Source organism: Cuculus canorus, chromosome 2 (assembly GCF_017976375.1).
Source record: "Cuculus canorus isolate bCucCan1 chromosome 2, bCucCan1.pri, whole genome shotgun sequence".
Classification (NCBI taxonomy): domain Eukaryota; kingdom Metazoa; phylum Chordata; class Aves; order Cuculiformes; family Cuculidae; genus Cuculus; species Cuculus canorus.
Genome location: NC_071402.1, coordinates 90,503,007 through 90,520,414, shown reverse-complemented (window position 1 = coordinate 90,520,414; position 17,408 = coordinate 90,503,007). Strand labels below are relative to the sequence as shown.

The window sequence follows — 17,408 nt, the reverse complement described above, 5'->3', positions numbered from 1 at the left end:
GCAGAGAGACCCTGCAATAATGCAGTGTGGGAGCACAGGCTTTAGGGTGTGGTATAATAAATTTCCCTGCCTACAACCTGACACAGTTTCTTCCCCAAGTTATACCAAACTTGAATAGCAAGAAATGTAAGAGAAGGTAAGCAAAACTAAAAGGAGAAAGCTAGGTCATGGCAAAAGTAATTTAGGCAGAGTTTTCCAAGTATAAAAGGCAGACTAAAACAGACTCTACTTAGTTAACAGTGGGAATACATAGAATAACAGAGGCCATCTGACAAACACACAAAAGCATGAAAGCTGCCAAACATGCGCATGCATCAGATGTTAATCATGATCAAACCTTATACAACAGATTCTGGAGAAGTCAGTGCCTTCACCCAGCATATGTCCGAGCTCTGCATTGAATCACAATCATCTCTTCTGAGATACTCGGCTTAAAATTCAGATGTAATTGCAGTAATGCTTAAAAGCAGGTAATAAGTGCCAATGACTGATTTCTTGTGTCCCCTACAAATTTGTTCAAGGTCCTCACAAGATTGCTTCAGTTCTGGTGGCCCTTTGGAGACAAAGCTCATGTAATAAAATTTGATCAGGATGTGTGTAATCAGCCAATCAGTCTGGTCTATATAGAAAGCAAACCTATTTTACATGAACAGTATTCTCTTAGCAAAGACGTACAACAGACAATATCTGAAGTGAGCTCTAAGCTTTAGAAATACTTTTTTTTAAATAAAAAAGCCTTAAAAATATTTCAGAGCTGAAGTGCAAACCCATTTTCTCTCCCAGATGGCAACAATTCTGACAGAAACATTTCAGTGCCATCAACTACCAGGCTTCAAATATCCAGTACAACCACTTAATATGTTTGCACTGAATGAGACAGAACTTCCTTGCTCATAAAGCTACTTTGTGTGTTTGGTGTGGTGATGGCAAGACAGAGGGTGCTTTCTGACTTCAGTTTAACTAACAAGCACCAGCCAGCCTTTAGTCAATTCACAGTGAAGACGAGGTGCTTTAGTTTTACCCAAATATGAACTCAATCAGATGCACATAATTCTCCTTTTTGGGATGAGACTTCCCATGTTTCCTTCAATGGACTACCATAGAGTCTTCTCTTGGCCATGAATTTTACCTGGGACAGGAAACACATTTGTCACTGCAGGTAAAAATTACCAAACAAAGAAACACCCCACAACTGTTTTTTCTTATTTAAAAAGAAAAAGCTAACCCCACCATGAAATTATTCAATCAATTTGTCAATGCTTGAGCTGCACAGAGGAAGAAGACAGTAAATTCAGTGCTGAGGTATGGCCACTGACATGTAGAAGAGACAGGAGTAACACTCCCAGTGGAAGGTAAGAGACCACCACCAGTGGTTTACTAATCTAGTTTGGATTCTCACTACAAAACTGCTTTCAGGTTTGTGCAACAGGCAATACCATGGCAGAGGTCACTGAAGTAAAAACACAGAGCAATTTACTGCTTATCTACCTTACAACACCCTCCCATCGCAGCACCTTTAACGAGATCATCAAGACCAGGAAAGTCTCACCACACCATAAATTTGCTGCCAGTTTACTGGGAAGAGCCCAAACTGGCTGTTAAAGCAAAATCTTTAGTCTTCCAAGAATCACAGCTAGCTTGAAAACCAGTGGCAACTAGCAACAAAACCAGCACCCAGAAAATTAAAACAGTACACACTGTTCAGTCAGAAAACCCCAGCAAGTTCTCCCAGGGGTGTGTAGCTTCTTTTTGCTACAATTGATTTTTTTCTCTTTTATTAAAGGATGTGGATATAAAACCCAGCAGCGCATAAAAAGATAAACACAGGCAGTTGATAAAAACAAGAAGCAGGGCCCTGTGCCTCCTCCTACACTAGACAGTCAGCATGTACACTACCTACACAAATGCTGCTCCCCTTTATATTTGTATTGTATTAGCTTTGTATTTCCCCTTTATCCTGTTAGCCCATGAGGTTAATCTTTTATGTTTCAAAGAATAACATTACTCCAACAAGACCTGGCTCTTGCAGGGAGTCCCTCCTCACCAGAGTGCAGACAGTTTGCAGCCAGACATGCCAAACACAGCTGGTGCTAGTGGCTGGAGACTGGCTGATTCAAGAACATCCAAGTTTCCTTGCAAAGCTGGACATGTCAGCCTGAGGCTGTAATGACAATGGCTCACCGACCTGTTTTCTCCTCCTTGCTTTCCCCAAATTTCTATGCCCCAAAACTGGCTGACCAGAATGACAGAACAACAGAAGGATTTGGAGAACAGAAAAGGGAAACTTCACTAATCAGTAAGTTAATAGGAGAATCTTAAAGCCTGCTCCACCCCAAGCAGTCTCTTGTTTTCCCAAAAGACAGTGATTTCATATAGTGGCAGGTTGTAGTACTCCTTCCATATGCAATCCCATCAATTAATCTGCACATAATTTGCTGGTCCATGTAGCAGCATCGATCAAGCTTTGTCTTGGAACAACTACTGTTTAGTGCAGTTCAGCAGAGTGCTCCTCCTCCTCAGGGGTCCTCACTGATAATCCTGAAAAGGCAAAGGCTAAAGAAGACGTAAAAACATCAAATGGGCTAGGCAGTATTTATGGATCTTAGTAGATCGTACATTAAAAATAAACAAGTAGGTTTTTCTGTTGCCTAAATGACACCCATTCTTTTTGCCTTGTAGAAAGTCTAGCATATTGTTTACATAATCAAGTTATTTGGATAACACAACAGCGATTTAGATTAGGATTTGTTTACACTGCTAAATATGTCGAGTAATGAAATTAAAATGAGCTCTCTGCTTCTGTCACATCTGCAATAGTAGCTGGCTTCTTATGGTTGAGTACAGACCTGCTGCACAGATGTTTCTTGATAAGGTATAAATCACTGTTAGATGCTGTTTATTGCAGCACTTTTACTGCCTTCTTCCCTGAAGGAGAGAATGTTGCCTGCACAGCAACCAGATGTGACCTGCAAGGCTGTATGAAATACCATTACAAGGAAAAACAGGTCTCATATTATATATCAGCATCTGCAATGGCTCATCAAGTATTTATCAGACTATTTGAACACTTCCACAGGTCTTAGCATCATACCACTGCCCGAATTTACTTATTATAACCTGCAATTAAAAAGCCAAGCATCCTGTAAGGCGACTGGTGCCTGAAGTAGCAGGAGATGCCATTTCAGTTTGGTTGATTGCCTTAAAAGTTAGATTTCTGAGCAGACACTGCTGCTAGAAATTAAGATGCTATGAGAGACCAAGGCAGCCACTTTTCAGGGCATTGTGGGGAAGAGTTTATATTTGCTGTCATCCTGCCCAATGTGATATAAGTCCTCTGATGGTGACAGGGGAATAGACTTATCCTGCACTGGTGCCTGTGTGAGGAAACCTGAGACGAGGGAGCTACCCAGCTGGGGAAGGTGGCACAGCTTGGAGCGCCTTGCTAAGTGGTTCTTCTCAGCTCTGTGGGAGCATGGAGATCCAACAGGAAAGACTCACCAAACATCCAGAATCCGAAGACAGCCAAGCCTGGCCCCAGATTCGCATTGATTCCTTCTCTGTAGCAGATGAAAGCAATACACATGGGCTCTGAAGGTAAGGGAGCCAAACTTTGCAAGATGTACTTCTTGGAATGTTTCTTGCAGCAAAACTTGCCATTCCTTATTTAAAAAAGATGGGGGCAAGGAAGGCTAAAATAGTTTTTCTTTCCAGAGCTAATCTGTGTCTCTGATTTGCTTCACTTGTTACAGAGACAGAAGATCCTGTCAACACAGAAATAATGCCAAGTATTTACAGTTTAATGGAACCCAGGGACCAATTAACAAAACAGAAAACCACCAGGCAGTGTATTTCTTATCGTAACAGGAGGGAAATCTTACATTACCACTGTTCCCCCATTTCTTAAAATAAAGCACCGGTGCTTTGTCAATGATTTGTCAGCAGTAATGTTTATTATCTGTTAATTTCATGACTGCCCACTTATCAATTGTTTTCCATGTGCTACATCACAAAACACCTCTGTCTATTTGTAAACATCATAAAGGGAAAAAAAAGGAAAAGCAACTGTCATAAGGACTTTGGATCAGAGATGCTAGAACCTGCCCTCAACCCCAAGTTCTCGAATTGCTGATTCTTCAATAGCTTGATGGATGCGATGCACCTCATTCTGTGTTAAAGTCCTCTCCGGGTGGCGGTAAATGATACGGTAGCAATGGCTGACCTTCTTTGTCCTACAAAATATAAACCAAAAGAGGACTCATAAATACACGTGCCTACAAATGCAAATATATGAGGCCAAACACTTACCCTGTGGACCATTTCTTATTTGCTGTCTAATTTTGTTCCTGTTGCTTGAAAATCACCTTAATGCTAGAATACACAGCCTGGAGAGGTGGGACTGAGCTGAATTTTAATTTTGGCAGAGGACCTTGCTAAAGTCCACCCTATACCTCAACTTGTATTGTGGTGTGGTAGTTTCTTACAGAGCAAACAAGCCCAGGAGGAGAGCTGTGCTAACACCACTGAATGCTGCTGACACCTCAGTTCTCTCATTTTGGTGCTAATACAGCTGCCTTGTGGAGCACTAGGCATACATACCCACCTCAGACCAGCAGGGCTGGGGGCGATGGGCATGAGGAAAACACAGCACAATCTCTTTTTGCTGGAGAGCAATGTTGCTAGCTAACATGGGGTGTCTCACAAGCCTCACTATCCAGGCTCCAGCCCGAATTAGGCAAAGACAAGTTAATGGAAAAAAACAGGAGCAAACCAGTAAGTTGAACAAGATAGCAAAATATCTTGCTTTTAACGAAAACCAGGCTGGAGTACATAGCTCTTGCAAGGGGCATCTTTACAACTGCAGTGGTTGTATTAGTGAATTTAAATGGCAGTTGTGGCTTCCTTTTTATTTTTGATTTCAAATGGAGCCTACACATCTTCTTTCAAAGCTAAACACTCACTTCAGTGCAAGAATCTGAGGGGAAAAATAATGGGAAACTAGTACTAGGCAGAAGGATCTCCCAAAATAGCAGAACTTCACATTTAATGACAAACGAAGGCATTCAGAAAGCTTCAGGTCATCTTTCTCCTGAAAACTGTTTCATGTTAGAAACCATGTTTATTATGACTATTTGATTAAAACTAAGGTTATATGTGATCATACACAAACCTAAGTCTTTCAAAACAGTAATTTCAACTTCAAATCCTATTAGAAAGAGGCACAGGTAGTTTTTACCTCAGAAGACCTATTTGATACTAACTTTGACCCACCTAACATGGGTAGGAAGACCGCCCTGCTCTCACTGGCAGTTCACAATAAAAAGGTTATTGCAAATTAAAGCATTCCCCCATTTTTGTGTGCTCTGAAGATAAAGCAAGTTAAATCTGCCTAGCATAGGAAAGGGCAAACTGCATTTCATAAAGTGTTATGCTGACTGCAGTTAACTGCTAAAAACCAGCCAAGAGCTTTCCCTGGGTGCAGGTTAAATACTGTAGAAAAGTGATCTTCAAGAAAAGAGGGGGAGGTGTAACTGCAGAGAAGGTGTTGCTCTGCTCTACCTCTGCAAAGCAATTGAGAGGACAGAGTTGGGAGAAGCAAGTAAATGGAATAACAACGTTTTGGCCAGATGTTACACTGTAAGAGCAAAATTTGAATAAGAGAGAGGGATAATTAATTTGGGCTCAACAGAAACAATTTTCAAAACCAGGCTGGCAAATACCATTACAGCTGGTAGTATTTCAGCTTTTAACAGTGCTACGGCATAGAATCATAGAATCATAGAATGACTAGGTTGGAAGGGACCCAACCATTCCTGACACTCCCTAAACCATGCCCCTCAGCACCTCATCCACCCGTCCCTTAAACACCTCCAGGGAAGGTGACTCAACCGCCTCCCTGGGCAGCCTGTTCCAGTGCCCAATGACTCTTTCTATGAAAAATTTTTTCCTGATGTCAAGCCTAAACCTCCCCTGGCAGAGCTTGAGGCCATTAGGTAGGCATCCTATCTAAAGAAAAACATTTGCAAATTGCTTTGGCTGAAAAACTATTTAGAAGATGTACAGTCACAGGCTTGATCTTGCATATACTGGGAATATATCCCATAATTGAAAACTCATTGCCACCATTTAATGTGATGTAAACACAGGTTTGCTTAACATATGTAAGCTGTCATAGGGATAACTACAGCACTGTTTCTTCATTGGTCATGGATAAACCGAAGGTAACCCATGTGTTTATACATCCCCCTTCCTCTGTCCTGGCAAGCAGCTCATTCATAAGACAGATTAAATAGGTCAGAATAGGACGCAATAGTTTCTTGTGGGTGTTGTGGAAAATCAGCATCTTTAGGAGGCATTTAAATTCAGAAAGGGCAGGGGTCTTACAGAGCACCACTGGACTAAAGTTCTGTTAGCTGCAGATGAAGTTAAGCGTTGGTGCAGGAGAAATAAAACAGGGATTGCATTAAATGAAATTAATAAAATTTTGATTATAGCCAAAAATAGTGTAAATATTGATACACATGGCTAGCTATACAAAACTCATGTGATTGGTATGTAACATTTTTTTCCATCTTTTAGCTAGGTTTATTTGCATCTTTGTTGCTAATTAGAAAGAAGGAATAGAATGGTTCAATGCTATTTCAATAAAAGAAACACTGCAGGTTTCAAAACCTTAAGCATTGGTTTCAGAGTAGTATTAGCTAACTTTTCAAGAGCATGGAGAAGAGTAGTTCTTGGCTTGTCTTCCCCCAATACCTATTCCCCATCCTCCCCAAAATACTAAGATAATATGATTAATCACTGCCATCAGCTGCAACTGGAAACAATCACTGTCAGCAAATAATACGTTCTTGCTGATTCCCTTTCTTGCTTTCATTTTATTCTGCAGAGTTACAGAGTGTTTTCCTACCTTAAAGACGGCTTTGCTTATGCATAATGAACTCTCTCCTGCATGTCATGCTGCAGCCTGATGATACAGAAGCATTAGCTCTCTATCATGAGCAACAGAAAATTTGAGGCCGAAACCTAGAACAGCAGATTTACCAGGTAAGAAAAAATTTAGAAGCTTAATAGTGAGTGCATTGGGTTTTATTTACCTAAACTGCACCACCAGACAAGTCCACATGGCTCACAGTCATGTGGACTCCTGTCCCATTAGGCTTCAGCTGATCTTAGTGTCACAAGTCTCCTCTGCACCAGCCTGCGGCTTTCAGGTAATGAAATACAGTGAATACAATGAAGCAGTGCTCAAAGGTAAAAGGAAGATAGGGATTTATTCTGATGCCGCAGGAGGAAACAAGAACACATTCTGTGAACAAATAGTGGAGTGAAACAATGCCTAATGCACTTTCATATGGGTTTTTTTGAGGAAACAGCTTTGTCTCATTATGCTTAGGAATTGGCACACAGCTGCCTCCATGTGCTAGAGAGCTGCTCACTGCCAGATCAGATTCACTGCATGGGGCCAACCTGAAGGTCAGTGTATTTCACCTGTATTTCAGTCTCATATCTGAACACAGCAAGAAATTAGGGGCCTTGGTCTCCCACCAGTCTAATAAAAAGAACATAAAAGTAACCTGACACTGAGACCAGGGCTAGAATGAAAGGTAACATTAGGCACCAGAAATTAATACCTGTGCGTTAGCTTTCCTTGCATAGAAGTTCACTGAGAGATGTTTTAAATACAGCTTGGGTAGAAAGCTGACCCCAGAAGCCAGCAAGAGCAAAACATCTAAACATACCAGGGAACCTGACTCAATGGTTAGATAAGACTAAGACACAAGGTCATTTGGTAACCAAATGTTGTCTAAAGAATAAATGCCTGGTATTGGCATTTGTCTCACTCACATGCAATACCACAACAAGAATGAAAATTTCTCCACCCTGTATCTGAAGAGAGAGACAAAAGGGGAGCACTGAGTTGGGGAAAAAAATCTCACTTTTAAACTGTGTTCTACTTTCCCTACATCTTAAATAAAGCATGGAATCACAGAGATTTCTGTAGGGAGGTTACCCCTGCTCTTAGGTGAGTGAGAACAACACAGAACCTGACATTTTTTTCTAGAAAGCTGGATTTACTTTAAGGAACAGAAAAGCAGAGAAGACAATCTCTCACAGCATCAAGAGGCAAAAAAGAATACCATCTCTTTTCTATTCTGAGCAGTGCACTAAGCAGTACTACTCACCACCATATCTATATTGCACCTTTTCCCATTCAAAACGAACAATCTTCCTCGACACATGGTAAGGAAAGTATTTGAGATTCCTTTCCTTCTGTTAAGTGAGTCATGTTAATGAGATTCTTTGAGGCTCTCCCAATTCCTGCCGTAATAGTTTGCATCCTATATCTCCACAAAGATTGACCATGTCAGGGCTGGAGCACTTCCCGTACGAGGACAGGCTGACAGAGTTGGGGTTGTTCAGCCTGGAGAAGGCTCCAAGCGACCTTCCAGTACCTGAAAGGGGCTACAAGAAAGCTGGGGAGGGACTGTTTACAAAGGCTTGTAGTGATAGAACTAGTGGGCAATGGCTATAAACTGAAGTGAGGCAGATTTTGACTAGACATAAAGAAGAATTTCTTCACTATGAGGGTGGTGAGACACTGACACAGGTTGCCCAGGGAAACTGTGGCTGCCCCATCCCTGGAGGTGTTCAAGGCCAGGTTGGATGGGGCTTTGGGCAGCCTGATCTAGCAGGAGGTGTCCCTGCCCATGGAAGGGGGTTGGAACTGGATGATCTTTAAGGTCCCTTCCAATCCAAACTATTCTATGATTCTATGCCATTACCTTACATAAACTTTCACATTGTATTCAATGACCACTATATGCTCCTGAGAGATTAAGTCACACTCTGAGTATATGTGGAATGGCTTTAGGGAAGAGAAAGACTTGTTTTGTTTGCAATGATATTCTGAAAGGGATGATGATGGGAAGAAAAGAAAACACTGTGTCATATTAACAGCACCATAGTTGCCGAAGCCGTGTAGAGAGCACAGCTTTGGCATTGCCTTATGGCTCCAACAGTTCCAGGACGGTTCATTTTTTAAGTGGCAATGGGGAGGATATATTAAACTGCAAGAAGATGTAAGTACCTTTTTCTTTTTGTTTCACGCTTTCAAACCACATCCACCTCTGTGACAGTAGGCAAAACTGCTAAATGTCATACTATAAATTTTAAAGTGACAAATAGCACTTTCTGCTAGGAACCACATCATGGAAAATGGCAAAAAGCTTGTGCTATATACCTTACTGTCAATGGCAAATAATTCAATTACCATAGTGATACGCATGTAGAATATGGCAGTAATTCTCTGAACAAAGGCCTCTCCCAAAGATGCATTCTCGTCAGTCCTTTCAAATGCAAATACTCCATTTCGCTGGAAGAGTGCATTGTATTCAAGAGCGTATTTTAAAAAATAGACATGTTTTTGTTTAAGGTGATTTTGATGCTAGTGAAAGGCACTCAATCAATTCTAGAAGAAAGAATTGTTTTAAACCCACAGAAAGCATGAAATGATCTATTTCTGTTACATGTCCTTTCCACCAGACACCTGGCGAAAGGATGGTTCAGCTTCAAAGAAAGTTCAGGTCAACATAACCATGTTGAGACTGTCAACACTATTTGACCACTGCAGATTTTTCTTCTGGTGGTCACTTTAAAAGAGATACATACTCACTGTCAGATGGTTGGACATAAATATTGTTCTTCTATTACACAAAATTGAGACATTAATGGACTTTTTGCTCTTTTCTAATTGGACTTGGTGAGATCTCTATCTGAATACCAAACTCTGAACCTACTTGGCCTTTTCACTCATTCTTTCTTTAACATTAACTCCATTTTAAGCTTTTCTCTTAATGCAGAAAAAGAAGTCAAAATTCTGTTCATAGCCAGCTTATATAGGGAGATAAAGAACACAGTATGAGGTGCACTGGACAAGTACATAAATAACACTTACTAGTTAAGATAATGAAAAGTAGATGAAACATGAAAGCACTCTGAAACTTTTCAGCTTCTCAGCCACTGAGACACTGTTAAATAGCCATAAATAGGACCTCAGCCATTGTCAAGTATTTGAAAACTTTGGACTGGTTAGAAAGTTTTTATCATGATTTTCATTTTCTACCTAAATCTATCTCCTAATTTCTTACATGCAGGAAGAGATACAAACAGATACATACTGAAAAAAATAATTCATAAAGATCACCTGAAAGCAAAAGCCTCCTGGCTGTTAGATATACTCACCAAAAGTTTAGAGAAACAATTCATCAACTAAATTGTGCTTAGGGCCAGCACTTTAGCCCTCGATGACCTTTTCTCACTCCACTTTGTTTTGTTGACACATGCCAGCAAAAGAACAACTAAGGTGAGTGGTGCAGGGCTTTTTTCTGCCAGCTCCTGAGGAGAGGGAACTTTTGCAAACAAGAAACGGAGAGTATTTCCCTTGTGCACTGTTACAGTCATATCAGTAACCAGCTGAGGATACAGTCAACCCATCTCAGATCCAAGCTCTTCCTATTAATAAAGCTCTTAATCCTCACAGCATCAAAAGTAATGGAATCCATTACATGCAGACAACATTGAAATATCACTAAGGTGAAGAATAAAGAGAAAAATATTCTCCATTATATAAAAAGAAAATCCAAAGCCCCCACAGGATCACAAGCTAACTGCGCCACAGACTTTAGCTGGCAGAGAAGGCAAAAAAAACCCTCTACAAAGTGTTGGGGTTTGGGATTGTGCTTTGTTTTTAATTAAATGACTCATTGATTCCTTGAAGAAAGCAATGATCAATGGTTGTATGGCAGGCATGAAACCTGTTCTCAAGGGGATAGATTCCAGCAGATGACTGCTTCTCCTCCAACCTCCATCTTTTTAGGAAAATCATCTATCAAGTACAGACAAGAGAATTCTTATCGTATCTGATCTACATCAATACTGAGCAATCCATTCCACATGGATTTAAACTCGGATGTGACAGAGAGCTGTCCATCTTGTAAGACAAGCTTTGTGCTCTCAGTCCATACTGGACCTCCTCAGTTTTTAGGGGCTCACCACTCCATCCAGTGAGCCAATTCAAAAACCTGATTTAAATCCAGGAAGATTCAAGACTATGCTAAAGGCTTAATGTCTTCAAGACTTGCCTTGCTCTCCATATAGTAACCCTGGAGTTATTCATCATGCCAGTTACATGCTTCTAATGGAATACATCTCTCAACTTACTGAGGCTGAGGCGCCTCTCAGCTTACTGAGGTTGAGGCTTCCAGGAATAAAAGAAAGCTATGCAGTGGGCATGCACATAAAGATCAGAAGGTGTGCAAGCCTGTGAGACTCAGAACAGGATAGGAAAACCTACTTTTTCTTAAGGGTGATCACTATGACATATACAGGAACTGAATAGGTGGAATAAAGATAGGAAAAAGCAAATTTCCAGTACAAGTGCACACATATAATATCAAGTGAAATAAAACGTATACATACAAAATCCAGAGAAATAACTTCTACCCACTGCAATGGCAAACAAAGAAGGTTGTTCAGGAAAATACTTGAGACAATTTTATGTATTAAACATAGAAAAATAATTGGATGCTGAAACTAAGAGGGGAAACGTGATAATATCAGCATCAGACAGGACAGAATACCTGTTCTGTGTACAGCCCAGATTGTTTTTTAGCTTCACTTTCCCGAGGTTTGACTGAAAATGTTCGGTGGCCAATGCTTTTCAATATATAGACATGTTTTCGCTAAACCAAAATGTAAGGGGTAATACTTTTGTTATTCATTGTTTAAAAACTGACCACTAGAGGCTGAAACATTCACCAGCCCAGCAAACAAAAGGAAAAAACCAACAACTCTCTTTGGATATTGTGCCTCCTGGAAACTGGCATCTAAGTTCCTTGACTCTCTCTTTCCCTGTGTTTCAGAACCCATAGCAGGACTACATCTCCCATGAGAGGCCAAAGCCAAAAATTCCTATGATGCATCACCTCCCCTCTCTGGAAAAGTTAACTTGGCTGCTACGCCTGATCAGAGCATACTGAGGAGAAAAAAAGCATGTGATACCTGGAAGTCCTGGCAACTGAGGTGCTGTGGCTGCTAGCCAGAAAGCTCTTACAGAAAAAATTTACGTTTTCAGTGAGTAAAACCACAGCAAATCAACAATGCTTCTGTCATTGCTGGCCCTCCCACTTTTCCACATTTATCGTGACTTCCTAAAAATCTCGTAACTCAATGGGAGAATGAGGCAGCTCTGGCAGCAACAGGCTCTGTGGGTTTGGCAGAAGTTCATGACTTATTATTCCCTCATTCACAACCCCTTGTACCTTTTCAAGGCAACTGGCTAGCACTGGAGTGGGTTAGGGACACAACCTGTTTGCAAAGAGTGACTCTGGAAGATGCACTGAGTTTGCAGTTTTGTGCTTCTTGTGCAAAGACATTATATTTACCTCTTCCTGAGCCACAGCATGCAAGTAAGCTGATGGATGAGACTCTGGTCCTGCTCCTGTCAAGCAGCAATGCTAATGATTCCATCATTAGTCATTAGCCACAACGGTATCACTCAAAAGTTTCCAACCATTGACAAATGAAACGCCACCTCAAAGCACTTAAGAGTGACAACCCATCTCAATAATCTGAACAAATCCAACATGAGACGTGAATTTGGACTCTTTCAAATGCTATCTAAAATATTTATAATAAAAATGTTAAGTGTGATACCTTTTCAGTTCTTGTGAGTGAAAGATCAAAGAAGAGAAGTATAAATATTTAGCAGTTTTTCCCCCAACTAGATGTTAATGCTAATGGCTACGAAAAATATTACTAAAAATAACATTGGTGTCAAATTAAAACATATTTCATGATTCAGTAAAAAGGGAATTTATATAAGAACTTAAAACAATTAATTCTCCTAAGAAATGAAGATGCATGGGAGTGATGGTTCAGAAGTATCTCTAAAGTGGAGAAGTATCTACAAAGTTGAGTGGCAGACAAGTGCATGGAACAGACTGGGTGCTGTTTCAGGTACTTGTATAAATTTCATCCTTGAGATTAGTGGTTTTGTCCAGGAGCAAGGCGTTTAAGTTACTTTTACTCTAGAGAATTGGGGTAAAGAAGGACATGGCTCTGGACTCAGATCAAGAACTTAAATGATTATTGCATTTAATGATAAGTGCAGCTGCAGATCCTTTGAGTTACTCTTCTTTGAAGTTATTCTTTCCATGCTCACAGAGTCATCCTTCTTTTCTGCAAATTGTAAAGCAGACTTGGAAAAAAAACAGGCTACAGCAGGAAAAAGCAACTCATCCCATACACAATGAAAAGGGCAGGGAAAAGCGCAGAGCCAACATCAGGATAACCAAATGTGCTGTTTGTTAAGTGACAAACTAATCCCAAATCAGGAGAAAACAGAAGGAGAAGGAGAAGGAGAAGGAGAAGGAGAAGGAGAAGGAGAAGGAGAAGAAAGGAGCAAGAAGAGGTCAATAAACCGGAGAGCAGAAGACATGAGTGACTTAAAAAAAAGCAAAAGCAGAGGTTAAAAAAACCCACTTGCTCTTTATGTGTAAAACCAACAAATAAAAAGCACCTGACCCCTGAGCTGTCTGTAGTACTAGAAGGCAACTTAAAAACATGTGTGCAAATGCATGGGGTTTCTCAATGGAACTGCTTACAGCATCTGTTAAACTTGGTTCTGCAGCTACCTGCTCAATTAAGTATTGTTTACTATCTCCTTCCAGTCCATTTTTCCTCTCAGAATTGTCAGGTTTTATGAGCCTTAATCTGGATAACTGGATTTATTTTGGAGAAGCAGAAATTCCCCACTTTTCTTCCCACTTTTCTTCCCCGAGGGTAGCACAAACAGTCACAAGAAACCTGTTCTCACTGCTTTTCTGACAGTTTCTGCCTTGAGAAGAAAACTCAGAAAAAGTCCTCAAAGTAAGGAAAACTACTGCCCAGCAGCTTAAACTACTGTTAACACACTGAGAAATTGTCTGGCTGTTAAACATTTCTTTTGCTGGGTCCCATTTGCACAGGATTGCACATTTGGATCAGAATGAGAGACAATATAATGATGGGGGAAATGTCACAGCAACCACTGAAATTAGACAAATGATGACAACATACACCAATCAGGTGCACTGGCCAGAAGTTTTACAGCTGTCAAAATCACCATCATGCTGCCATGTTTGGAATGTTGCCCCCTTAATATGATGGCTTTTCTTTATGAAAAGAGAAATGAAAGAATAAATGTGAATGTGATAGGACATATACGTAGTGAACACCTCCTATGGTGAGATGATTTGAGCAGCATGCAATAAAACACCACGTGGGCAGAAAGACCAAAAGGTTAAGGTACAAAATGAGATGCATAATTCTCTAAGTACAATGAAACTATTAGTCTAACACTCAAGAAAAGAAAGAAAGCCATTGAGACATTACACGAGGAAGATCAAACCATCTTTTTTTGCTAAGACCTTACTAAAAAAGACCAAATGATCCTCTCACTGGCAGGAATTAATAACAGGAAAGAAGGGATAAGATTTCACCCCAGAATGGGGAATACACAGGGAACACTAGAGTAAATCAAATGTTCTCAAAGTGTCTAAGGGATGAACTTTGCCCTAAGGTACTTTAGGAATGAGCAGAAGAAATCTCAGAGCTGTTTTCAGTTGGCTTTGAGAGTTCATGGAGGACAAGTAAGGTACCAAATATTTGGAAATGGTCAAACACAGTGCTTATTTTTGAAAATTAAAAAAAAAAAAGCCCTAGGAAGCCATATGAGCTATATATGATTTGCTTTTACTTTAAATTCCCAGAAACACTCTGCTGCAGATAATCAAACCACCTGTGAGCACTCAATGGAAACAACAAAAAGAGAAAACGTAGCAAACACGGATGTATAGAGCAAATCTAGTCAAAACCACCTAATTGTAGCTAACAGTCTAGTAAATCTATAATCAATAAATGAAATAATACATTGCAAGATGTAGCAAACACCATGGGAAGCAGGTGTGTGTTGGAGGTGTGTTTGTGCATATGGCACGTATATCCATAATCAGGTAAACCAGATAAGAAAAAACGGTCTAAGATCAATACGGCAGAAAACATGCATCCATTGGCAGTTGCAAGCAGTTTCAGGCAAAGCTGAAAAATCTTATGAATTTTTTTAAAAATTATATCAAAAAGAAAAAAAACATTCAAAAAATACTAAATCTGGTTTGTAAAATTAGATAGTAAAGGTCTGTCTTCCCAAATGTTTCTCCATGGAGGGTTGCATGAAGGTAGATTAGGAACCCGGTAATCAACACAATTACTACTAGAAGGTGATATTCTAAATGGCTGGAGTACCTGCTAATAATCTGTTATTTCTGGAAGCGGTTGTCCACAGTTCACAGCCAAATCTGAAGGATCCTGGCTGCTGTTTGATGGATTTTTTTCATTAATGGAATAGATGCAACAGAAGTGTTTGTTAACTGGAAAATTATAGTAATCTGGGCAAAGCAGTACATATAACTGAGGACAAGGTAGGAATAATCTTGACTGTAAAGGCTGAAGAATACAATTCAACCAGCACAAGCCTAAACCTCTGTATTTAGCCAGGCAAAACTAGCTGCATGCACAGGGGATAGGGAACAACTGGGCATGCAGCAGTTCTGCACAAAGCATCTAAGGACCAGTCAGAATCACAAGCTAACAGTGAATCCATGATGTTGCTGTGCTGCTTTAATCTAAGCAAGCACCACTGTGGGACAAGCTACTGGAATGCAGCCCAAGTAACATCCTTCTGTCCTACTCAACACTGCTGCTGGCTAAGCTGAAACACCCTTCCCACACCTCGAGAAAGATGTGAGGCAACTGGAGGCAAATCAGCTAGGGAGCAAACAGAACAAACAGATGTCTAGACAACACAAATTATAAAGAAAGACGGAGAGAACACAGGTTCCTCAACCTAAAGAAGAGCAAGCATGAAAACAATCTTCAAATATATAAAATGCTGCTACACAGAGTTAGGTAATGATCTGTTCATCAACATTCACAAATGGCAGGAGACGAAAGTAATGAGCTCATATTGCAGAAATGTTTAGCTTGAAAATTCCCTTGGAAAGGTGGTGGGATCCTCATTGCTGGAAATCTTTAAGGACTGGTTATACAAATGTCTGTCAGGAATGCTATAAGTAGAGCTGCTCCTGTTTTGGAGTAGGAGGATGAACTAGGTGGCGGTACTCTTCAACTTCTTAGCATAAAGTAACGTAATGGTCTTTAAAATGCAGAAAGTTACTTAAGCAGCAAAGACATCTCCTTATAACTCCAAATGAATAGCATTGTCTATTTGTTTATCCCATTGTAGATGGGGAACAAAGCCCAGTTCAGGAAGCCAAGGAGGTAGGAAATACAAACCATTGCTGCTATACCTGGCAAAAGAGCTCTATGTTACTAACACTAGATTCCCAGGAAAGAAAGCAAACACGGAAAACCTTTTGAAGAGCAGCAGAGACCAACAGACTGAGAAAGGAAAGAAACCCCCTGAAAATGATATAACATTTTTAGGCCAGCAACCCTTTCACTAAGCCTTATAGGCCAATGTTGAAATACAGCAGGTCGGGAAGCAAAGTGCTGCTGAGTTACCTTTCACTGCCTAAAGCCAATAAAAAAGCAAACAAAAAAACCCAGAAAAGTCCACTCTGTAAGACAGCATCCCAAAGGGAGAATGTCACTCATCTGCTTGTCTCCTTCGCTTCAGGGCTCAGAGATGCCTTAGGAAAGCTCTAAGGAACAGACACAATAGATGCTGCATATCCCTGATAGGCTGAACTGCATATTTCTCTTTTACGTTTTTCTGAGTTGATATCAAGAGGTTAACCCTTTCCTTTCAGCTTTCCAAGTTCATATTCAACCCCAGGCAATCTTAAAATAAGGAGAAGTCTTTCTTCTAACAAAAGACAATGTTGCAAACAAGGCTGTTGGAAATCTGCACCCAAAGCAATTTGTGGAAGTCGAGAGACTAGGAGACATCTGAAACACCAAATCTTGAATGCAGGATACTTAGTTCTGAGAAGGACAACAACATTGACATAGAATCTGATTAACTTTATGTCCTTTATGTTGCAGGTAGACAGATTGAAAATTACTAAGGAAATTACATGTCCAAAGACATCCTGAAGATCAGCTAATCTCAAATTATACATACACAGATATGTTACAGAACTCTCATGTTATGGCACCTCGATATAATACTCTGAATAGCCAGCCATGACTCCCTTGTAGTTGCACATGTTACCTGGCCTCCCCATTCTCACTCACCTGGTATTCTGTATTCATTTATTGTACCTCTTCCTTCTGTATGCAAAAGCTGGGTGGAAGGAACTGTCTTTCACTTTATCTACCTAGACTGCCTTTTGCAGCAGAGAATGAAA

The 17,408-nt window shown here is 40.3% G+C and overlaps 1 protein-coding gene across 1 annotated transcript in view; it reads right to left on the bottom strand.

Moving 5' to 3' along the window:
- Window positions 1-1,813: 1,813 nt before the first annotated feature.
- The window catches only part of FARS2 (phenylalanyl-tRNA synthetase 2, mitochondrial), a 248,212-nt gene continuing 232,617 nt past the window's right edge, over window positions 1,814-17,408 (bottom strand). Inside the window, exon 8 of the mRNA XM_009564121.2 lies at window positions 1,814-4,229. Within this exon, the coding sequence (XP_009562416.1) occupies window positions 4,091-4,229 (139 nt within the window). The 3' untranslated portion in view covers window positions 1,814-4,090. The remainder of the gene's footprint in view (window positions 4,230-17,408) is intronic.